The sequence below is a fragment of the Pyrus communis genome, chromosome 11 (assembly GCF_963583255.1).
Source record: "Pyrus communis chromosome 11, drPyrComm1.1, whole genome shotgun sequence".
Taxonomy (NCBI): domain Eukaryota; kingdom Viridiplantae; phylum Streptophyta; class Magnoliopsida; order Rosales; family Rosaceae; genus Pyrus; species Pyrus communis.
The window spans coordinates 11,835,866-11,861,707 of NC_084813.1; the positions used below are offsets into that span (position 1 = coordinate 11,835,866).

A 25,842-nucleotide genomic window follows, 5' to 3' on the forward strand; every position below is an offset into this window, starting at 1 on the left:
ATTCACCTTTTTTCTCCATTCCATCCGCAAATCCCATTTCTTTGTCCTTTAGCCGCAGCCACCCTTCCATATTTCTCCAATTTCCCATTATTGCCGTGCCTTCTTCCACACCTTCCCCACCATTGCCGCACCACTAAACCTCCATAAACCCAATCCCAAAACCAGAAAAACATCCAAAACTCACCTAGACTTTCACTGCCGCAGCAAGGAGAAGAAGAAAGAGGGCTTAGACGCGCATAAATTCAAGTGGATTCGTTGGGCGTTCTAGGTGTAATCCATCCTTTGTTCTTTATGTTTAAATTCAATTTTCTTTTTCTTGTTGTGAACATGAGAGGCTAAACCCCTATTTAGCTAGGGGGTGATTCGAAACCATGTTTATGCTTGCAATATGATTTGATTACTTTTGGTTGGAATTTCATGAATGGTGAATTCAATTTGTTTATCTGTTTGATCGATAACTTATTTATGTTTGTTTATTGAGAGTGCACACTTAATTTTCATGCATGAATATGACGCTAGAATATAAGTGAATTTCACCTAATAATTATGAACTTATATTCACAAGTAGTGGAGGTTGCTTATAAACAATCGCGTTAAATAAATTCTTGGCATAAGTTTCATGCAATCATAGTAACGAATGCCTCGTCAACACTTATAGTTTTCATGATGCTTAATGATTCTTGCTTGTATCTCTATTATGCAATTCATGTAGGGAACTTGTGGGGAATGCTTTGAGTTTCATAATTCATCGAAAGACCAGCTGAAAATCAAATTGTATGCAAGTGTGACATGTGTGGAGAAGAACCTTCTTGCTAGCATTCATCCATACTTTCATCACATTCATATTTACATTCTGCCTTTAAATTACAATTTGTGTATTTAGTTTAATTGCGTCAAAACCTCAATCCCCTTTACTTTAATGTCTAATTTAGTTAGGAAGTGTCTTAGTTTGTGTTTATAATTGTTTTGTATTCTTTGAGTCTTTTGATTTGTTTTAGTGTTTATTTGTTTAGTTTTGCATTCTTTGAGTCTAGTTTAGTGTTTTTAACGTTTGTTTTACGTTTTTTAGTCAGTTTCCAAGTGATTTAGTAATCCCTCCTAATCCCCGGTCTAGAACGATCCCTACTTGCATCTTTACTACAATTGTCAAAAGAGGGTTTTAATTTGTGTGCTTAATTAGTTTGCATCAGGTTTGGCCCAATTAGTTTCATAAAAGGATTTGTATACCCAAATCCACAAGGATTAAGGCCTAACAAATCAAAATCCAAAAGGAAAAAGGTTTAGGAAATTCGTCCAAAATTGGGCCTTCTAGAAACTAAGTGTTTTGCGGCTGATTTTGGGTTTTCTAGAAGAAATAAAAAGGGGAAAGGGTGTGGCACCCTTTTAGGGTTAGATAAGGCTTCTAGAAATTAGGTTTTTAGGTCCACTTGCAGCTAGGATTAAGGTGGAACAAGATTAGGTTAGGATAAGATAGGATAAGTTTGGATAAGGTTAGATAAGGTTTTGGATAATGTTTCCTCTTTTGAGCTGATTCCTTATCCTCTTTGTCTTGGCTTTACTTTCTTCCTCTTCTTATTAGATTCCTAGCCTTTTAAACTCCAAATTCGTCCATCCATCTTGGCCCATACATGTGTTATCCATTTAGTGCCCAAAACTGCTCCAAAATGCACCAAAATGCACTTTCTTGGTACCTTAACCCTTTGGACCTACAAACACACGAAAATGTGTTGAAATACTACATTAACTAAGAAATAATAACACAAATGCACAACAATAAGCTAGCTAAGTCGCCTAAATATGCTTCTATCAAATTCCCCCACACTTAGCTTTTGCTAGTCCTCGAGCAAAACAAACAAACAAAAGAAACAAAACATATAATCTAAACCTTCCAACGTTTGCCTCAGGGATTTCCAATGAACCATAACATGTCAAAGATCACCACTCACATAGATTTAAGCAATCCTTACCCTCGAGCGTACTTAATCATAGTCACCATTCACTAGCTCACATTTAATCAATTAACACAACATTTTGAATGTAGTAACATGCCTTAAAGAATTCCCTCAATTCCTTACTAGATGTACGCTCAATTTTCACTCAGATTTTCTGACTACACTCCCTACACTAGATATATGTGAGAAGATTGATGTAAACATGTAGACGAGCCACTCACATATGTATAATGAAAGAAAGCACTTTCAGGAATTATTAATGCATGTATATATATGATCTCATGAATGGAACGCCACTACTTAAACGCGAGAACCAGGGACACCATATGCTCAAACCAATTCTAAACTCCACATATTGAAACACATAACAATCAAGATAGAAGTCTAAGGGTTGTAATGGGACTAAGGTATATGCTAACAAGGAAAGGTAGAGGAAACAAACGTTCTTAAAGCAATAGTGAGCAAAGTAATGAATTAGGCACTTAGAATTCCCTTTAGAATGTAGAAAACTACCTTTGAAACACAAGGGGAGATTCATGCAATATTTAGGGTCAAATTCAACTTTTTGGACCCTTTCTTCAACAATCAATACACGTGAGTTCATTCTCACTTATTTTCAATTCCTTTTTTTTTCCTTTTCGTCTTCTTTCTCTTTTTTTTCACATTTTTTTTTTCATTTTTTTTTCTTTTTTTTTTTTCCCGTGCCTCCTTTAAGACTTAGGCACACACATACACACAAAAATCCCTTCCCCCACACTTGTTTTCTGCAATAATGTCACTCAAAAAGAATTCCTTCTAAATCATGCTCCACTATACTTCAAGAACAAGGGTATGGAAAGTCCTATTCTAGGCTAGGTAAGGGGGATGTGGTTAACAAAGAAAATAGGTAAATAAGGCTCAACGGGCTAATCCTACAATACAAATGACAAGGGTGGATTCGGCTATTTGGCTATGGTGGTGACTACTAAACAACTTCATCTTGTTATTTGTTAGGCTAATCAATTTCCTGCTTTGAATAAAACGGGTATGAGTTCTAGTATTTGGAACTATAATGATGAAACGCATTCTAAGTAGCAACCAAGCAAAGAATAATGAGATCATGCAACGACTTTAGAAAACAAGAATGCACAGATTAATAACTCTCCAAATAAACGTTTAGGCTCAAGTCTCTCAGGGATGTAGCGTTTGTTTGAGTTCCTTCCTTCAAGCATGTTACAAAAACTGATTTTATCCTTTGTGATTGCATGTGAATTTGTAAACTATAACTACAACCAAGAATAAACCAAAGAGCAAATCAAACTTCCATCCATGTTTGTAACTCTCTTTAACAGTCATGCATTAAAAACCAAATCCTCATCATTGTGTTGGAAGGTATCCTAAGACGCAAACAAACACACTAAAACAACTCTTTTTGGCTTTTTCAAAACACTTTTTTCAATTTTTTTTTTCAAATTTTCGGATTTTTACTTCAAAACACACCAAAACAGCTCAAAATGCATTAAAACACTTAAAAACAGTGAGAAACAACATTAGAAGTGATAGGTGATAGAATCCCACGAATTTTGCATAAAAACACTTGTTTACCCCCCCACACTTAAATCAAACATTGTCCTCAATGTTTCACACAACGACTCACACAAAAGCAAACAAATAACAAACAACTAAGCATGATAAAATAAAGCAGCAAAGAGAAGGGTTTAGAAACGCAAATTTGGGTTTGGAGTGGAAGTTCCATCTTCTCATTGTCGAATGCATGGGTTGCCTCCCAAGAAGCGCTTGCTTTAACGTCTTCCAGCCGGACGAATATGCCATGCTAAGCTTCACTAGTACCCATGGCATGGAGGGGTACATCATCCACAACATGCTCCTCAAAATTCTCATCGTATGGCTCTATGAATGGAAGGGGATAGTGATCCTCCTTGATTGTGGTGTTTTGGTTCCTAAAGTCCATGTAAATGCTCCCACCACCTTGAAATCGACTGGGTACCTGCACCAAAGAAGGTAACAACCTATCAGTTGAAATGGGAATTGGAATTGGGATTTGAGACTTACTACGATGTTGTGGCAATGCCCCTAGGGCAGCCACCATCTCGCCAATTTTATCACTAGGCATGACCAAATTGGGTGTTTTTAGGGTAGTGGCGTGCTCCTTGTGCTCCCTTCCAATTCCTTCCTCGATGGTGGTTCTAGATACATCCTGCCTTATATTTTTAATTATACCAATGGCAAAACAAGAACGAACATCATTAGGATTCTCAATGGATTCAGAAACTTTAAAGTTAATCATATCACCACCAAATTCCATAGTTAAGGCTCCCTTGGCCATGTCAATCTTGGTGTGGGCTGTTTTCATGAAAGGTCTTCCAAGTAAGAGTGGTGATGGTGGGGAGTGGGTTGAATCCTCCATGTCAAGCACATAGAAATCTGCAGGAAAAATCAAGTGGTCTACCTGCACCAAAACATCTTCCAAAACTCCCCTTGGGTATGCATTAGATCGATCGGCTAATTAAATAATAACACCATCATTTTTAAGCTCTCCTAGATTCATAGATGCATAAACAGAATATGGCATGACATTAATTGATGCACCTAAATCTAGCATAGCATGTTCAAACCTTGTATTACCAATTACACAAAGGATCGTGAAACTACCTGGATCTTTGCATTTAGGTGGCAGCTTACTTTGCAACATTGCAGAGACATTCTCACTTACATGTACCACCTCTTTCTCCCGAATCCGCTTCCTTGTTGTACAAATCTTCTTCAAAAACTTAGCATACTTTGGAATTTGCTTTATTGCATCAAGGAGCGGGACATTGACATGCACCATCCTAAACATCTCTAGGATGTCTTTTTCATCATCGTCTGTCTTAGATTGCATAAACCTGCTAGGAAAAGGCACATTTAGTGGAATAGAACTAGACAAATTCGAATTTGGACTTACCTTGGTGGTTTGGGATGGTTTTGGTGCACTAGGGGCCTGCGGCAAGGTTTGTTCCACCCTTACCGTGGCTTTGTCCAATTTCTCCTCTTCGAGCAGCAACTTTTTGTCCTCTTTTTGACTTGATTTGGTTGGTTTGGGGATAGTTTCAACTTCCTTGCCACTTCTCAAGGTGATAGCCTTAACGGTTTCAAAACCTCCTTTTGGATTGACGATGGTCAAGCTAGGCAACTTGCCTTGCTCTCTGAATTGGCCCATGAACTCCGCAATCTGCCCTACTTGCTTTTCTAATTCGTCAACCTTTTTGTCCCTATTTTGCATTCTCTGCGCCATAGAAATTAGTAATTGAAAATTTTGATCATTATCTATGGACGAACCTGATTTGGGTTGTGTAGGTTGTGCTTGGGGTGGTGTGGGTGCATACGGCCTTTGGTAGAATCCCGGAGGTTGCTGCCTAAATGCGCTTTGTTGTTGGGGTTGTTGGGGCTCCCTCCATTTGAAATTTGGATGATCTCGCCAACCGGGATTGTAGGTATTAGAGAATGGATCATCCTTGGTTGATTTGGACTTTGGTACCCCACAGCATGGGCACTCTCCCATCCTCCATTCTCTATCAATTGAGGACATTGATCATTGAGAAGTCCTTGCATAGAGCACACTCCACATATGGCCGTACCTTGCATTTTGGATCCTTCAACAACCTGAGACACAAGCATAGTGAGATTAGCTAGTTCAGATTGAATTTCAGAAATTGCACTTGCCTCATTCACTTGTTGTCGTGGGGTATCTCTTTGTCCAACGCCTTCATATTGTTGTGCATTCAATGCTCGGTTTGCAATTAAGACCTTGGCAGCCACCGGTGTTTTGTCAACCAAAGCACCTCCCGTTGAAGCATCTAGCATCTGTCTCTCAATTGGAAAGAGTCCCTCGTAGAAATATTGAATTAAGAGCTCTTCCTTCATTTGATGTTGAGGACATGATGCAACTAGAGTCTTGAAACGCTTATAATACGCTAGAAAAGACTTCCCTTGATTTTGTTGAATTCCGCTAATCTTCTTCCTCAAAAGAATCACTCTTGAAGTTGGGAAGAATTTCTCCAAGAATGCTCTCTTCATGCTTTCCCAAGACGTAACGGTCCTGGGTGCCAATTCATAGAGCCAATCCTTAGCCTTTTCCAAAAAAGAGAATGGAAAGGCTTTCATCTTCAATATACTCCCATCGACAGTGATGGGTGCCATGCTCGAACATACCACTTCAAACTCCTTAAGGTGCTTGTTTAGATCTTCCATGGACAACCCATGGTATTTGGGAATGTGATGCAACAAGCTTGACTTCAAGTGAAACTCATTGGTCTTGCCTTGAGCCGCCCTAGGATATTGAATGCATAATGGCACGGCATTGTCCAATCCCGAGGCAGAAAGCTCCTTGATTGTTCGATTATCTGCAGCCATGGCTTGTTCTTCTTCTTCCACTTCTTCTTCCTCAGATTCGACCTCTGAACTTGAACTAGGTGGGTTAGGTTCTGGTTGCTTCCTCTTTCTTCTTAAAGTTTGCTCAAAATTGTCGTCAAACTGTAATATATTCACACGAACTGGATGAGAACTACGAGTCATACACTTGTACCTAGAATAAGGAAACAAAACAAATCAGCAACCCCCTTAGAGGGCACGGCAAACACACAAAAACTATGAAATAAGGCACGGTAAACACTAAAATAAAGAACAAATAAACACACGACACTCTTGACCTTAAGACACACTTTGACACGACACAAACACAAGGGATTAGCAAGTTTGCTAATCCTTGGCAACGGCGCCAAAATTTGATGTGAAAATTAACTTAACACACAAATTAACCCTCTTTTGACAATTGTAGCATATAAATAAGTAGGGATCGTTCTTAAACCGGGGATTAAGAGGGATTGCTAAACACTTTAAACTGACTCAAATAAATAAAACTAACCTTTAAAACACTTAACTTAACTTAAAAGACTCAAAACAAGTTCACAAGACTCAAAATATGCTAAAAACACTCAAAACTACCTAAAAACACAAACTGGGCAGATTTGACTCTAAACACAAACTTGGACGAAATTTGGTTCTAACTTGACTCAAAACACTCAAAAACACAATCTAAAACATATTTTAACTATTTAGACACTCTAGAATAAATGGGGATTTGATTTTGGACGAAAATAAAATAAACAAAACAAGAAATTAAACTAGGCAGATTTGGACGAATTTGATGGAATTAAGTGGATGATGGGATAGCTAGGAGGTTTTTCTCCACACATGGCATACTTGCATAAAAACCAATCTCCAGTTGCTTATTCAATGAATTATGAACCTCAACACCCCAAGTTAATTAGGTACGCTTTAAATTAACTCTCAGATTTCCCTTAGGTCATTGAATTGAATGGAATTAGCGCATTGCAATCAAATTATTCCTCAAAAGTTCTCTATATGAAAGCGCATAATAGAAAAACAATCAAAGATCATTAGATTCTATGGAAATCATAAGTGTTGACGAGGCATTCGTAACTATGAAAGCGCATGATACTTATGCCAAGAATTCACTTAACATGATTGTGACCAACAATCTTAACTACTCATGAATATAAGTTCCCAACGATTAGGTGAAGTTTCCTTATACCCTAGCATCAGATTTATGCATTCAAATTAAGTCTGTACTCTCAATTCATATACATAAACAAGTTTTAATTGAAATAGATAAGTAAATTGAATTCACCATTCATGAAATCACAACTGAAAGTAATCAAATCATAATGCAAATATAGCCATGGTTTCGAAATTCCCCCTAGCCAAAAAGGGGATTACTTCCTCATACTCGCAACACAAAGATTATTGAATTTAAAGATTGAAATCATAAGAAAGATTACACCTAAACGTTTCAGCAATTCCAGGATGAATTTGATGCACGGCTAGGGCTTCTCTTCCTCCTCCTTTCTGAGGCACAAGGTGTGGGTGGTGGATTTGAGGGTTTTGAATGGTGTGTTCTTGTTTAGAGGGATGAAGGATGGCTGAATATGGTGGTAGGGTGCGGCAGGTTGTGTATGGAGGTGTAGGGAGTGGATGGAGGATGAGAATGGAGGCTAGGGTGTTGCGGCAACAAGGTTTCTGAATAGCATAAAGGGTGGTACGAATTTGTGGCTGAAAATATGTATATATAGTCCTAGGGTTAATTAGATTAGGGTTACAACTTAGCAGATTTTATGGATTAGGGCCCTAGGGTTCATCACAAGCAAGTTAAATCCACTTAGGAGAGGGTTTGGCCCAATTAGTTTTAGAAATGGATTTGTATACCCAAATCCACAAGGATTAAGGCCTAACAAATCAGAATCCAAAAGGAAAAAGGTTTAGGAAATTCGTCCAAATTGGGCCTTCTAGAAACTAAGTGTTTTGTGGCTGATTTTGGGTTTTCTAGAAGAAATAAAAGGGGGAAGGGTGTGGCACTCTTTTAGGGTCAGATAAGGCTTCTAGAAATTAGGTTTTTAGGTCCACTTGCAGCTAGGATTAAGGTGGAACAAGATTAGGTTAGGATAAGATAGGATAAGGTTAGATAAGGTTAGATAAGGTTTTGGATAATGTTTCCTCTTTTGAGCTGATTCCTTATCCTCTTTGTCTTGACTTTAATTTCTTCCTCTTCTTATCAGATTCCTAGCCTTTTAAACTCCAAATTCGTCCATCCATCTTGGCCCATACATGTGCTATCCATTTAGTGCCCAAAACTGCTCCAAAATGCACTTTCTTGGTACCTTAACCCTTTGGACCTACAAACACACGAAAATGAGTTGAAATACTACATTAACTAAGAAATAATAACAAAATGCACAAGAATAAGCTTGCTAAGTCACCTCAATATGCTCCTATCAATGCAACTAACTTGGGGCATTGTCATTCATAGTCTAAAGGAATAATAACTGGAAATTGGTTCATATGCATATATCATGTGTGGAGAAGGACCCTCTAACTAGCCTTTCACCCATTTAATTCACTTAAATTCGCTTTCCAAAGTGTTTTCTACAAAGTTTTTGTTTTAAGTTTTAAATTCGTCAAAAACAATCAATTTAGTCTTATTAATTGAGTCAAAATCTGTTTTCCTTGAGTCTTTTGAGTCAAGTTAAGTCCTATTTTCGTCCAAATCACTTGTTAGGTCTAGAATTGAGTCTTTTTGATTGTTGGTTGTTGTTTTAAGTGTCTTAAATTAGTTTTGAATCTATAGAGTCTAGTTTAGTGTTTTTGAGTCTTATTTGTATTGATTAGCATTCCTAGTTAATCCCCGGTCTAGAACAATCCCTACTTACATATCTACTACAATTGTCACAAATAGGGTTTAATTTTGTGTGTCAAGTTAATTTTCACATCAAATTTTGGTGTCGTTGCCGGGGATTAGCAAACTTGCTAATCCCTTTTGTTTGTGTAGTGTCTTTTTAGTGTCTTTGTGTCTTTGAGTCTTAATAGTCTAAAATTCGTCCAAATAACTTCTTAGAGTCTGTTTCGAGTCAATTTAGCTCAGTTTGTGTGTTTTGAGTCTTTTTAGTTTGTTTTGAGTCATATAAGTCTTGTGAAGTGTTTTTAAGTTTTGTTTTGTGTTTTTAAGTCAGTTTAGAGTAGATTAGCATTCCTTCTAATCCCCGGCCTAAAACGATTCCTACTTTCATATACTACGATCATAGGGTTTTAATTTGAGTGTCAGAATATTTCACATCAGAATTTGATGCTAGAATATAAGGGAGTGTCACATAATCGTTGTAAACTTATATTCACAAGTAAAGGTTGCTTGTCACAATCATGTTAAGTTAAATTCCTGGCTTGAGTGTCATGATGTCATAGTTACAAATGCCTTATCAATGCTTATGATTTTCACAAAACTCAATGATCTTTCCTTGTATCTCTATTATGCAGTTCATGTAGGGAACTTGGGAAGAATAATTTGGTTGTCGATGCATTGTCCATCCAATTTAATGATTTAAGGAAAATCTGAGGGTTAATTAGTGATGTCACGGTTAATCTGGGGTGTGTAGGTTCGTGGTTTATCAAAAAAGCAATTGGAAATCAATTTGTATTCAAGTGTGTCATGTGTGGAAAAGGACCCTCTAGCTAGCTAATCATCCATCCATTTATCCAATTTCGTATCAAACTTTGTTTAAGTCTTTAAGTTACTTGTTTTTACTTTAAATTCGTAAAAAAACCCAATCCCCTTTACTTTGTTGTGTCAAATTAGTTAGAATCTGTCTTATTGTGTGTTTTTAAGTGTTTTGAGTCAAAACCAATTCAATTTTCGTCCAAAGTAAGTCCTAGAGTGTAGTTTGAGACTATTTGATTGTTTTGTGCTGTTTTGAGTCTTTTTAGTTGTTTTGAGTCATATAAGTTTAGTTAAGAGTCTTTGAGTTTACTTAAGTATTTTTAAGCCTAGTTTTGTATCTTTGAGTCAGTTCTTATTAGATTAGCAATCCCTCCTAATCCCCGGCTTAGAACGATCCCTACTTACATCTTTACTACAATTGTCAATAATAGGGTTTAATTTGAGTGCTATTATTTATCATATCATACAACCAGATTTGCTCTCTTTTACCCTTCTCTTTATTGTTTTTACTTTGCCATGATTGTCTTGTTTGCTAGTTATCTTTTATTGCTTTCTCGTTTAAGTTTATTTTTGAAACATTGAGGACAATATTTGGTTTAAGTGTTGGGGGGGGGGGGGTGTAAACAGATTGCTTTTCATGACTTATTTTCAAATTTCATCACCTATCACCTATCACTACTAATGTTGTTATTCACTGTTTTAAAGTGTTTTATCGTGTGTCGTATAATAAAATTCTGGAAAAAAAAAATCGAAAAAGTTTGAGAAATACCACAAAAAAGAGTTGTTTTTGTTGCTTGTTTGTGTCATAGGGTACCTTCCAACACAATGATGAGGATTTGGTTTTTAATTGCATGACTATTAAAGAAAGTTACAAACATGGGTGGAAGTTTGATATGCTCTTTGGTTAGTACTTAGTTGTAGTTCTCATTTACGATTTCACATGTAATCACAAAGGAAAAAAAATCAGTTTTTGTAACATGCTTGAAGGAAGAAACTCAAACTAATGCTACAACCCTGTGAGACTTGAGCCTATTCTTTGTTTGGAGAGTTATTAATCTGTGATATTCTTGCTTTCTAAAGTTGTTGCATGATCTCATTATTTCTTTGCTTGGTTGCTACTTAGAATGCTTTTTCATCATTTTAGTTCCAAATACTAGAACTCATGCATGTTTCATTCAAAGCATAAAATTGATTGCATAACAAATAACAAGGTGAAGTTGTTTAGTTACCAGCAGAGCCAAAAAGCCTTATCCCTTGCATATGTATTGTAGGTTTAACCCCTTTGAGGCTTATTTGGCCTATTTTCTTTGTTAGCCTGCATTATCCCTACCTAGCCTAGTATAGGAATATCCATACCCTTGTTCTTAAAGAATAGTGATGCATGACTTATTGGGAATTTGATAGGAGCATATTTAGGCGACTTACTTAGCTTGTTTTCGTGCATTTATGTTGTTAGTTCATAGTTGTTTTAGTAGTTTAAGCCATTTTCGTGTGTTTTTAGGTTCCCATGGCTAGGGAAGCAAAAAGGTGCATTTTGGAGCATTTTGGAGCAAAATTGGACTTGGAATGGATAGCCTATGCTTGGAGCAAAAGGAATTGACGAAATTGAAGACCTAAAGGTGTTAGGATTCCTAATCAAAGAAGGATTCCTAATCTAAGAAGGATTCCTAGTCAAAGAAGGTTTCCTACTTGAAGTAGGAAAGTTAAGCCAAGGTTTCCTATTTTTGTTTGACCTTTCCTAATCCTAAATATCCCTAAGTTCTAGCAACTTTGAAGGTATCTTATGCATTTTAGGACACAAACCAAAGATTCCTTGCACTATCCTAGTCTATGCCGCACCTTTCTTACCCTTTTCTTCCAAAATCTGCCATATATCTTCTTTCCCCTTTTATTCTAGTCAATGCCGCAACTTTCCTTCCCTTTTCCATTGGGATTCTGATTTGTTACCCTTTTTCCTTGAGGATTTGGAGCTAAAAACCTTCCCAAATTAATTACTTATTGCCTTAACCTTTCTTCCTCTATATATACATAATCTGCTGCACTTATGGGGGATTCTAGACAGCCATACACATCCATACGAATTATTCCTCATTCTCTCCATTCATTCAGCCATCATCCACCCCCTACCACCATCCAACCTATCCATCCATCACCATAATTGATGCGTTACGAATGTGACACACAAATTAAACCCTATTTGTGACAATTGTAGTAATGATGTAAGTAGGGATCGTTCTAACCGGGGATTAACTAGGGGTGCTAAACACTTTAAACTGACTCAATAAATAAAACTAACCTTCAAAACACTTAACTCACTTAAAAAAAAACTCAAAACAAGTTCACAAGACTCAAAATAAGCTAAAAACACTCAAAATTGCCTAAAAACACAAACTGGGCAGTTTTGAGCCTAAACACAAACTTGGACGAAAATTGGTTCTAACTTGACTCAAAACTCTTAAAAACACAATCTAAAACATAATTGAACCAATTAGACACTCTAAGACAATTGGGGATTTGGTTTTGGACGAAAGTCAAACAGACAAAACAATAATGTAAACTAGGCAGATTTGGACGAATTTGAAGGTGTTTGTGACTCCAAATACTTAAAAACACAAAATAAGACAGATTATAATGACTAAGACTTAACAAAATATGGGGGGATTGTGTTTGGACGAAATTAAATTAAATGGACAGATTGTAAAACAAATTGTGATGAATCAATGGATGATGGAATAGCTAAGGGGTTCTTCTCCACACATGAAATATATGCAATGTAAATCAATTTCCAGTTATCAATTCAATAAGTTATGAACCTCGACACTCCAAGTTAATTAGGTCCGCTTAAATTAACCTTCAGATTTCCCTAGAATCATTGAATTGGATGAATATGCATCGCAAACAAATTATTCCTAACAAGTTCTCTATATGAACAGCATGATAAAGACACAAGTTAGAATCATTACGTTCTTTGGAAATCATAAGCATCGACAAGGCATTTGTAACTATGAAAAGCATGATACTCTTGCCAGGAATCTACTTAACATGATCGTGACTAGCGACCTTCACTACTTGTGAATATAAATTCATAACGATTAGGTGAAACAAACTTATATCCTAGCACCAAATTCAAGCATGCAAATTAAGCATGCACTCTCAATCAACATACAAGAATAAGTTCTAAATTCAACGGTTAAGCAAATTGTATTCACGACTTATGCAATGATAACTGGAAGTAATCAACTTATTTCACATATATAATCATGGTTTCAAATACACCCTTAGCCAAAACGAATTTAGCCAATCATACTCAAAGAAAAACAAAGATTACATGAATTAGACATTGAAATATAAGATAGAATACACCTAAAATTGTTCAACAACTCAGAATGAAGAGCCAAACAATTGCGTGAAACTATCTCCTTTCTCTTGCTTGCGGCAGATTGGATGAAATGATTTCTGGGCTGTTTTGATGATGTAGAATGGATTATGGGGGGTGTAGAGGCACGGCAAGGGGTGTAGGTTGGGTGTGGATGAGTGTTTGATGGTTGGAAGGTGGTGGAGAACTCAACAAAGAGGGTGGAAGAAGGTGGAGCGGCTGGTTGTATTTCTGGGCAGCAGAATGGTGTTTCAGGATGAATGGATGTGTGTGGGACTGAATGGACGAATTTCTGTGGTCAATGATACTCTAGGGTTCGGCCAAGGGCTGATTATATGTATTTTGGGAAGTTAAAAACATACCTAATTAAGTTATGATTCAGATTTCCTAGTCTAAATAGAAAAGGTAAGTGAATAAAGTCCAAATAAAATCAGAAAAAGGGGATGCACGAATTTGAACAAATAAGGAATGTCCTTGCCTTGCAAGGAATCAGAAATTAAACCCCTTGCACAGCAAGGAAAGGGAATTTAAGGTAAGAAACGAAATTGGTGCAAAAGAAGGAAGGAAAAGTCAATTCCTTGCAAGAAATCAGAAATTAGGACTTTAGGGAAAGTTTTAGAACTAGGAAAGTGAATTAAACTAGGAAATAAGAAATTGAAATCAGGAAACACAAGGGAAGGTGCGGCACAAAGCTTAGGGAAAGGTAAGGCACAAAGCAAGAGGTATTAGAATAAGGGAAAGGTCCTAACACATATGAAAAATAGGGAAGTTTGCACAAAGAAAAGGAAACAACCTTCCTTGCACAGCAAGGAAGGGAAAGTTGCAAAGAACCTTTGTTTGTTGTCCAAGGGTGCTCGGGAGCCATCTTAAGTGCTAAAACTTAGAGCGTTCTTGATTTAGGAAAGGTCAACCAAAATAGGAAACTTTGGCCTAACTTTCCTACTTCAAGTAGGAATCCTTGTGTGAGTAGGAATCCTCGTCCAACTAGGAATCCTCATGTGAGTGGGAAACCTCCTTCAATTTGGAAACCTTCTCGTAATTGGAATCCTCGTCGTAGTAGGAATCCTTTCGACATCAACTCTTAAATTTCGTCCATTCCTTTTGCTCCAAGCATAAGCTATTCAATTTGTGCCCAAAAGTGCTCCAAAAGGCTCCAAAATGCATCCTTTCGCCAAATACGTCTCATGAACCTGAAAACACACAAAAGAAGCTTAAAGAACTAAAATAACTAAGAACTAATAACATAAATGTACGAAAACAAGCAAACTAAGTCGCATAAATATGCTCCTATCAATAATTCATACCCAAACACCCTTGTGCCGCAACAAAGAAGGAGAAAGAAGAGAGGAGAAGCCTCGGACGTTTTGGCCATTCAAGCTTGGATTGTTGGAGCGTTTCTAGGTGTATTCAATCATTGTTTTCAATGTTTAATTTATATTCTCTTTGTTTTGTTGTAAACATGAGGAGCTAAACTTGTTTTAGCTAGGGGAGACTTTGAAACCATGATTATATTTGCAATATGAATTGATTAATTCCAGTTGTGATTTCATAAATTGTGAATGCAATTTACTTAACCGTTTGATGGATAACTTATTCTTGTTTGTTGATTAAGGGTGCGCACTTAGTTTGCATGCATGAATTTGGGGCTAGAATATAAGGGAGTTTCACATAATCGTTACAAACTTATATTCACAAGTAGTTAAGGTTGTTTTCACAATCATGTTAAGTAAATTCCTAGCATGAGTATCATGATGTCATAGTTACAAGTGCTTTGTCAATACTTATGATTTTCATAGAACGTAATGATCTTTGATTGTATCTCTATTATGATGTCATGTAGGGGACTTTTGAAGAATGCTTTGGGTTGTCGTATGATGTCATCCAATCCAATAACTTAAGGAAAATCTGAGGGTTAATTAGTGATGTCACGGTTAATCTGGGGTGTTGAGGTTCATGGTTTATCGAAAAGCAATTGGAAATCAATTTGTATGCAAGTGTGTCATGTGTGGAGAAGGACCTTCTAGCTAGCTAATCACCCATCCATATCCCCAAATTCGTCCAAACCTTGTTTAAGTCTTTTAGTTACTTGTTTTTATCTTCAATTCGTCAAAAACCCAATCCCCTTTATTTAGTTGTGTCAAATATGTCCTAAAATGTGTAGTCTTTTGAGTAAAACCAATTCTATTTTCGTCCAAATTGAGTCCTAGAGTCTAGTTTGAGTCTTTTTTATTGTTTTGTGTTGTTTTGAGTCTTTTAAGTTTGTTTTGAGTCATATAAGTTTAGTTAAGAGTCTTTTGAGTTTGTTTAAGTGTTTTGAAGCATATTTTTGTATCTTTGAGTCAGTTTTCATTAGATTAGCAATCCCTCCTAATCTCCGGCCTAGAACGATCCCTACTTATGTCTATACTACAATTGTCAAAAAGAGGGTTTAATTTGAGTGGTATTATATATCACATCAAATTTTTGGCGTCGTTGCCGGGGACTAGCAACTTTGCTAATCCCCCGTTGTTTCCCTTTGTTTCAGTTATGTATTTTAGTTTTAGTTTCCGATTTGTGTTTTGTTTTTTTTTTTTTTTTTGTTGATTTTAGGTACTAGAGAAGCATGACATGGCTCTTGATAATGCCTCTCTTTTGTCACAGCTCATGGAAAGGTCCCAAAGAATTGGTACATTTTATCATAATCAATCAAGGAATGACGTGTTTTCCAATACTTACAATTCAGATTGGAGTGATCATTCAAACTCTATATGGTGGGAACCTCAACATGTTCAACAAGAAGGATATTGGCAGCCATATGAGGAGTTATATTCAAGACCTATGCACCCACCACAACCTCATATTCAATATGCCCAACCAAACTCAGGTTTGTCAATAGATTATAATCAAATTCTTAATGAATTAATTTTTTTGGTGCAGGGCTCACAAAATCAAGTCAATGAGGCTCAACAAGGAGAATATTGGCAACCATATGAGGAGTTCTATACAACACCTATGCAGCCACCACAATCTGCCCAAAACCATCAAGGTACGTCTTTAGATAATGCTGATAGGAGCATATTCATGCGACTTAAATGGCTTGTTCTCGTGCATTTACGTTATGTTTCTCTAGTTATTTTAGTCCTTTATGCTTCTTTTGTGTGTTTTCAGGTTCTAAGGGCAAGGTATGCAAAAGGATGCCTTTTGGAGCCTTTTGGAGCAAATTAGAGATTGGAATGGATATCATATGCTTGGAGCCAAGAGGATGGACGAAATTAAAGACTTGAAGTAGGAAAGTTAAATCCTAAAAGACCTCATGTTTAAGCATCATTGAAGACTCCTACGCATTTTAGAACACAAAAACAACATTCCTTGCAACCTTAGGACATTGTCGTGTGTTTCCTTGTGTCTCCCTTCCTTGCCATGCAAGGAAGGGCTTTGTTCCCTATTTTAAACACTTAAAGCATTCACTTATCATATCATTCACTTATCATATCATTCACTTATTATAAGCATTCACTTATCACTTCCATTCACTTATCACTTATCACTTCCATTCACTTATCACTCACCACATATCATTCATTTATCACTTAACATATCATTCATTTATCACTTAATACATCATTCACTTATCACTTATCATACTCATAATCATCTACACATTTCAACCATTTAAACATATGCATTTCAACTCACATGCATCATCATCATGCAACCAACCTTGCCACATGCTTTCCAAGCTTTCCCCCTTCATCATTAAGCCACATTCACTCCCATTTCTCTCCCCTTAACAGCCCTAAACCGTGCATAATTAAAGGACACCATTCAACAAACACATGCACCAAAAGACAACATTGGCATGCATCACATGCATTTCCAACACTTCCCCCTTTGTGCCGTGCCTTCCCTTCCACTTTCCAACCACATTCTTTCAATTCCCACTTCATCATTACACCACCTAAGCCACATGCACTCCCATTCTTTAATTCAGCCACTTAATCATTCAACCACAAAACAATCACACAACACACCAACACACATGCATCCTGAAATTCTTTGTCGTGCAATCACATGCATTTCCCTTGACATTTTCAGCCATCACACTTCATCATTACACCACCATTCACTCTTTAACCCACACACACTTCACACAAACAACATTCACATGCATTCACATGCATTTCCAACACAAAACACACTCAAAACCGTGGCCACCTTTGCATTTCAGCATTCCCATTTGCATTTTCAGATTTCCAGCTTTCCAACCTAGCCACATTCACATGCATTCACTCATAATCATTCACCAAACTTGCAGCCACATTTCCACCCACCTCCTAGCTGTCATGTTCCCTCCATTACTCCTATAAATACCCTTGCATTCATTCATTCAATATCATCTCATTTCATACACAACACATTACAAACACATTCTCCCTTCCCTAGCCGTGAGCTTCCCATCTCTCCCCTTATAATCCAAACACCATCTTTCCATTTCCATCACTCCTCACTCCATTCCACACTTCCATCCCCCAAACCAATTATCCCTAGACCTTATGCTACAATAAAGAGGAAGAGAAGAGGACCTAAACGTTCATACAATTCAAGTTTGAGTTGTTGGAATGTTTAGGTGTTTCTTTGATTTCAATGTTTAATTTTAATTCTCTTTGTTTTGTATGAGGAACTAAACCCCCCCCCCTGGCTAGGGGGGGATTCGAAATATATATTTATGCTTGCATTTTGATTTGATTACTTCTAATTGCGTTTCATAAGTTGTGGATTCAATTTGTTTAACCGTTTGATTGATAACTTATTTATGAATGTTTATTAAGAATGCGCGCTTAATTTTCATGCATAAATATGACGCTAGAATATAAGTGAATTTCACCTAATCGTTATGAACTTATATTCACAAGTAGTGGAGGTTGCTTATAAACAATCGCGTTAAACGAATTCTTGGCATAAGTTTCATGCAATCATAGTAACGAATGCCTCGTCAAAACTTATAATTTTCATAGAGCGTAATGATTCTTGCTTGTTTCTCTATTATGCAATCATGTAGGGGACTTGTGAGGAATGTTTTGGGTTGTCGTATGCAATCATCCAATTCAATAACGTTAGGAAGATTTGAAGGTTAATTAGTGCATCACGGTTAACTTGGAGTGTTGAGAATTAATGATTTATTGAAATGCAATTGGAAATTGTTTTATTATGCAAGTATAATATATGTGGAGATGAACCCCGTAGCTAACTTTCCATCCATTTGTTCTTTCTTTTCTTGTTTCTGTTCTCATGTTTAATTTAACTTGTTAATCAATTATGTTAAACATGTGGAACTAATTTCTTTTTAGTTAGAGGCGAATTTGAAACCATGGACATATGTTGGTTATGATTTGATTTACTCCAGTTATGAACTCATGAACTTTAGATGTGGGTTACTTTTCTGTTTTGATTAAGAACTTGTTTATGTATATGGGTTGAGGGTCGACACTTAATTTGCATGCCTAAACTTGATGCTAGGATATAAGGGAATTTCACCTAATCGTTATGAACTTATATTCATGAGTAGTAAAGATCGCTAGTCACGATTGTGTTTAGTAAACCCTAGGCTGGATTAACATGCGTATTCCATAGTTATGAATGCCTAGTCAATGTTTATGATTTCCGTTGAACTTAATGATCTTTGTTGAATGTCTCTATCATGCGTATTCCATGGTTAGGGACTTTGATTAGGAATGCTTTGGATTGTCGTATGCAATCATCCAATCCAATGAATCTAGGGAAATCTGAAAGTTAATTTAAGCGGACCTAATTAACTTGGAGCATTGTCATTCATCGTTTGTTGAAGTCATAACTGGGAGTCAATTTATATGCTTATGTACATGTGTGGATAAGGAACCCTCTAACTAGTTTCTCATCATTTTATTTCATCCATTTCGTTTTTAGAATCTGTTTTAATTCCAAGTTTCTGTTTTAGTTTAAATTCATCCAAAACCAATCCCCCATTTATTTTAAAGTGTTAGATTAGTTAGAAATACATTTAGTTTGTGTTTATAAGTGCTTTGGGTACTGTTTGAGTCTTTTGGTTTGTTTGAGTGTTTTAAAGTTTAGTTTTGCAATTCTTTGAGTCTAGTATAGTGTTTCATATTGTTATTTTACGTTTTTGAGTCAAATCCAAGTGATTAACAATCCCTCCTAATCCCCGGTCCAGAACGATCCCTACTTATACATATACTACAATTTGACGAAAAGAGGGTTTAGTTTGTGTGCGTATAATTATCGCATCAAATGCTACAATTCTTAAGTTACTTACCAATTTGTCTCAGGGGCAAGAAAATCAAAACAAAAGGTTGGACCACTTGGAAAAGAAAATTGGGCAGATAGCGGAATTCGTAGGGCAATTCCGAGAACAAGGCAAGCTCCCTAGTTCAACCATTATCAATCCAAAGGGAGGGTTCGAATCTGCCAAAGCAATCACCTTGAGGAGTGGAAAAGAAGTTGGCATTAGTCCAAAACCATCCAAAACAAGTCCAAATGAAGATGAGAGGTTGTAATTGGAAGAGGAGGAGTCAAGCAAGGCCACAGCAAGGGTAGAAACACCCTTGCCGCAACCACCTAGGGACCCTAATGCATCCAATTCATCCAATTCGGCCACTAGAGGTAAGTTGGGTTCAAATTCGATTAATTCTAACCCTATTCCACCCAATGTCCCTATTTCTTGCAGATTCATGATTTCCAAGGAAGAAGAAAGTGAAAAAGACATCTTGGAAGCCCTTCCAAAGGTGAAAAGTAGGGGATATCAAGAATTCATCAAAGAGGATGTTCTTGAGACAAACAACCCCAAAGAAGTTGAATTTTATGACACAGGACAAGGAACAATCCTCACACCAAATCTGGCCAAGTGCAAAGTTCTTGAAACGTTCAAAGAAGATGTGTTTATCCTTGAGTTCTTGTTGGAGGACATAGGTAAGCCACCTCCACCAATTTCAATTTCGTTTTATACTAACAGGTTGTTGATGATTCAGGCACCCAATCTTGAATTTAAACCATTACCGGATCATTTCAAGTATCACCTTCCATTCAAAGATATATTCCATGCCGTGGGTTCCAATTGAGCCTAAGAAGAGAGTTCGTCCGGCTACAAGACGTTAAAGCAAGCGCTTCTTGGGAGGGAACCCATGCGTTCAACTAGAGAGGACTTAGGCAATCCAACAATTCATTCCAAACAATCAGATTTGCGTTCCTAACTCTCTCTCTTTATATTGCTTTTATTTTGTCATGTTAGTTAGTTTTTATATTGTTCGTTTGAATGTGAATCTTTGTTTGAAACATTGAGGACAATGTTTGATTTAAGTGTGTTGGGGGGGGGGGGGGGGGCAAACAAGTTGTTCTTGCATGTTTTTACATGATTTTCGTGGGATTTTATCACCTATCACTTATAATGTTGTTTCTCACTGTTTTTAAGTGTTTTTAGAGTGTTTTGAAGTGTTTTCATGTCTTTTGTTCAGAAAATCCGAAAATTTACAAAAAATTACAAAACAGTTTTGAAAAACCCAAAAAAGAGTTGTTTTGAAGTTGTTTTTGTGTGTTTGTTTGTCTTAGGGTACCTTCCAACACAATGATGAGGATTTGGTTTTTAATTGCATGATTATTAAAGAATGTTGTAAATATGGATGGAAGTTTGATTTACGCTTTGGTTTATGCTTGGTTATAGTTATAGTTTACAAATTCACATGTAATCACAAAGAGAAAATCAGTTTTTGTAACATGCTTGAAGGAAGGAACTCAAACTAATGTTACATCCTTGAGAGACTTGAGCCTATAACGTTCTTTGGAGTGTATAAATCTGTGATTTCTTGTTTTCTAAAGTCGTTGCATGATCTCATCATTCTTTGCTTGGTTGCTACTTGGAATGTATATCATTATAGTTCCAAACACTAGAACTCATGCCCATTTCATTCAAAGCATGATATTGATTGCATAACATACAATAAGATGAAGTTGTTAGTCAAGCCAAAGCCAAAAAGCCTATCCCTTTTGATATGTATTGTAGGATTAACCCTTCTGAGCCTTTTCAAGCCTATTTTCTTTGTCAGCCCCATTATCCTTACCTAGCCTAGATTAGGACTTCCAATACCTTTGTTCTTAAAGGATAGTGAAGCATGACTTAGAATGAACTCATTTTGATCAATATATTGCAGAAAATGAGTGTGGGGGAAGATGATAGGGCACGGCAAAAGAAGGAAATAAAGAAAAAAAAATAAAAGAAGAAAAAATTCGTGGAAAAAATAAAAAGAAAATAGAAAAGTGGTGAAAAGAAAGAAAAAGAGTTGAAAAATAAGTGAGAATGATCTCACAAGTATTGGTTGTTGAAGAAAGGGTCCAAAAGTTTGAATTTGACCCTAAATGTTGCATGAATCTTCCCTTGTGTTTAAAAGTTGATTTCTGCCATTAGAAGTGAGTTTAAGTGTCAATTTCATTACTTTGCTTCTTATTGCTTTAAGAACCTTTGTTATCCTTTGCCTTTCCTTGGTAGCCATTACCCTTAGCCCCGTTACAACCCTCAACTTCTATCTTGATGTTATGTGTTCAATATGTGGAGTTTGAAAGTGGTATGAGCATATGGAGTCACTGGTTCTCATTCTAAGTAGTAGCATTCCATTCATGAGATCATATACATGTCATTGTCATAAATCCAGAAAATGCTTTCTTTGATATAACATATGTGAGTGTTAGTCTTCATATTTAAATCAATCTTCTCACATATACCTAGTGTAGGGTGTGTACTTAGAAATTCTGTGTGAAAATAGAGTGCATTCTAGTGAGGAATTGAGGGAATTCTCTAAGGCATGTTACTACATTCAAAACATTGTTTTAATTGATTAAATGTGAACTAATAAGTGGTAACTATGATTAAGTGTTTGTTGAAGTGTAAAGAAAGCTAAAAACCGTGGGAATGACGTTCTTTAATGTGTCATGTTCGTTGGAAATCCCTGAGGTACATGTTGGTGATGCGAAAATTACTTAACACACAAATTAAACCCTCTTGTTGACAATTGTAGTAGATATGTAAGTAGGGATCGTTCTTAAACCGGGGATTAGGAGGGATTGCTAAACACTCTAAACTGACTCAAAATCGTAAAAACAAAGTTTAAACACTAAACTAGACTCAAAGAATGCAAAACTAAACTATAAAACACCAAAACAAACCAAAAGACTCAAAACAGCAAACAAACACTCAAAACTGCCTTAAAAACACTTTCTGGGCAGTTTTGAACACTATACTCAAATCTGGACGAAATTAAGTTATCACTTGACTCAAAACACTTTAAAACATCAACTAAATTGATTTCTAACTAATCTAACACTTTAAATTAATGGGGGAATTGGTTTTGACGAAAATTAAGTAAATTAAGACAAGGACAAAGAAAACAAATTCTTTAGACTAAATTAGGTGAATTGATGAATGATGGGCTAACTAGAGGGTTCTTCTCCACACATGACACACTTGCATTCAAATTGATTTCCAATTGCTTCTTTCAATAAATCATGAAACTCAATACCCTAAGTTAACCGTGAACAACACTTTTTTTAACTTTCAAGTTTTCCTTAAGTTATTGAATTGGATGGGAATGCGCATACAACAACTCAAAACATTCTCTAAAAGTCCCTTACGTGAAAAGAACAATAAAGGTACAATCAAAGATCATTAAGTTTCATGAAAACTATAAGTATTGACGAGGTAATTGTTACTATGAAAAACATGAAACTTTTGCCAAGAATTCACTTAACGCGATCGTCGATAAACGACCTCCACTACTAGTAAATATAAGGTTATAACTATTAGGTGAAATTCCCTTATATTTTAGCTTCAAATCCCTGCATGAAGAACTAAGTGGCCACCTTAATCCACACACAAGAATGAGTTATCAATCAAACAGTTAAGCAAATTGAATTCACAACTTATGAAATAATAATTGGATGTAATCAATTCATCTTGCAAGCATAATCATGGTATTGAATAGCCCCCTAGCCAAAAGGCTTAGTTCCTCATGTTCACAAAACAAAGGAAAACAGATTTATACATTGTAAATATAAGAAAGAGAACACCTAAATACTCCAACGATCCAATGTTGAATAGCTAGACTCTTCAAGCAATCTTCTTCCCCTCCTTTGCTACGGCACAAGAGGTTCTGGTGAGTTTAGGGGGTTATGGATGATGTAGAATGATGGATTTAGGTTTGGGATGGATGTAGGGGACGGCAAGGGTTGGTTTTGGGCAGAAAATATGGAGAATGGTGAAGTATGGATGTGTTAGAGGGATGGGATGATTTTCTGGCGCGAATGGTGAATGAATCAATCTTTGTGGCTGCTACAAGGAAGTTTCTTTATTGGATTTCAGGAATTAAAACCCTAGGTTATTTAGGTAAACAGAAATTAAGTCAAAAGCTTCTAGAAATAGGAAATCAAATCAGAAATTTAAAGGAAAGTAATTAAAAGTTGCAACAATTGCATAAAACACAAAAGGAATGTGTTTTAATGCAAGGAAATAGGAAAGAACCATCTCCCTTGCACGGCAAGGGAGAGGAAAGGTCAAGGGAGGTGCAGATGTGATATAGGAAAGGTTTAAATGTCCTAAAACTAAAGGAAACAAGGTTCCCTCGCACGGCAAGGGTTTGTAAGAAAAGGAATGCTTTTTATTTCTGAAATTAGGCAAGAATTTTGGAATAGAAAAGGGTATGTGAGTTATGGCTGAGCTTGGTATGAAAAAGGAATGTGTTTAAATGGTTTAAAACAGGAAACAAGGCCCTTCCTTGCACGGCAAGGAAGGGAAACACAAAGGGGACACACGGCAATGACTTTAGGTTTGCAAGGGACATTGTTTTATGACCTAGAATAGGTAGGAGCCTTTGATATTGCTGAAATATGGAGTCCTTAAAGATTAGGAAAGATTAAACCAAAATAGGAAACCTTGGCTTAACTTTCCTACTTCAAGTAGGAAACCTTCTTTGATTAGGAATCCTCTTGTGATTAGGAATGCTCTTGTGATTATGAATCCTAACTCAATTTGGTCTTCAATTTCGTCCATTTCTTTTGCTTCAAACATAAGCTATCCATTCCAAGTCCAATTTTGCTCCAAAATGCTCCATTTTGCTTCCTTAGCCATATGAACCTAAAAACACACAAAAGAAGCATAAAGGACTAAAATAACTAAGGAAACACAACGTAAATGCATGAGAACAAGCCAATTAAGTCGCATAAATATGCTCCTATCAAATTCCCCCACACTTAGCTTTTGCTAGTCCTCGACAAAACAAACAAACTAAACAAAACGAAACGAAACAAAACAAACAAAAGACACTCTAAACCTTCCAACGTTGCCTCAGGGATTTCCAATGCACATGACATGTTAAAATTCATTATCTCCACAGATTTTAGTCATCTTCACACTTAAGTACATTCTTAATCATAGTCACCACATACTAGTTCACAATTAAGCAATTAAAACCATGTTTTGAATGTAGTAACATGCCTTAGAGAATTTGCTCAATTCCTTACAAGATGTGCACTCAATTTTCACTCAGATTTTCTAACTACACACCCTAATCTAGTTATATGTGAGAAGATTGATGTAAACATGAAAACGAACACTCACGTATATGTATCACAAAGAAAGCAATTTCTGGAGTTAATAAGCATGTTTAGATATGATCTCATGAATGGAATGCTACTACTTAGACGCGAGAACCAGTGACACCATATGCTCATACCAAATTCAAACTCCACAAATTGAAACACATAACACTCAAGATTGAAGTCAAGGGTTGTAATGGGGCTTGGGGTATTGGTTAACAATGGAAGGATAGGGATAACAAACATTCTTGAAGCAATAGCAGGCAAAGTAATGAATTTGAGACTTAGAATTCACTTTAAAACACAGAAATCAACTTTTAACACAAAGGGAAGATCTAAGCAACACTCAGGGCCATATTCAACATTTTGGACCCTTTCTTCAACTACCATAAACATGTGAACTTATTTTCATTTATTTCATACTCTTTTTTCTTTCTTTTCACAACTTTTTCTTTTCTTTTTCTTTTCCATGAATTTTTTCTTTTTTTTTCTTTTCCACCCGTGCCTATGGCACACTAACTCACATGAGAAATACTTCCCCCACACTTGTTTTCTGCCATACATTAATCAAAAGGAGTTCAATTCAAATCATGCTTTGCTATGCTTCAAGAATAAGGGTTTGGATGGTCCTAATCTAGGCTAGGTGAGGATAATGTGGGTTAATAAAGAATGTAAGCTTAACAAGGCTCATGGGGTTAACTTAAACATATAATGAAGTAGGATACACGGCAATTTGGCTTTGGTGGTGGTCACTACACAACTTCTTCTTGAATACGTGTTATGCAAATCAATAACATGCTTCGAATGAAATGGGCATGAGTTCTAGCATTTGGAACTATATGATGAAACGCCTTCTA

At 36.4% G+C, this 25,842-nt stretch overlaps 1 protein-coding gene across 1 annotated transcript; it reads right to left on the bottom strand.

Moving 5' to 3' along the window:
- Positions 1 to 4,301: 4,301 nt before the first annotated feature.
- Positions 4,302 to 6,131, bottom strand: LOC137709014 (uncharacterized). Its single transcript, XM_068448159.1, has 3 exons — positions 5,271 to 6,131; positions 4,897 to 5,217; positions 4,302 to 4,376 (listed from the first exon to the last, which is right to left on the bottom strand). The coding sequence occupies exons 1-3, from the start codon at positions 6,129 to 6,131 to the stop codon at positions 4,302 to 4,304; spliced, it is 1,257 nt and encodes a 418-aa protein (XP_068304260.1).
- Between the last annotated feature and the right edge of the window lie 19,711 nt (positions 6,132 to 25,842).

Coding starts and splice junctions, on each gene's coding strand:
- LOC137709014 (XM_068448159.1), bottom strand. CDS start 6,131: ATGGCACCCATCACTGTCGATGGGAGTATATTGAAGATGAAAGCCTTT. Junction 5,218..5,270: donor ACCTACACAACCCAAATCAG/GTTCGTCCATAG, acceptor TCTATGGCGCAG/AGAATGCAAAATAGGGACAA. Junction 4,377..4,896: donor AACCATCCCAAACCACCAAG/GTAAGTCCAAAT, acceptor TTTTTCCTGCAG/ATTTCTATGTGCTTGACATG.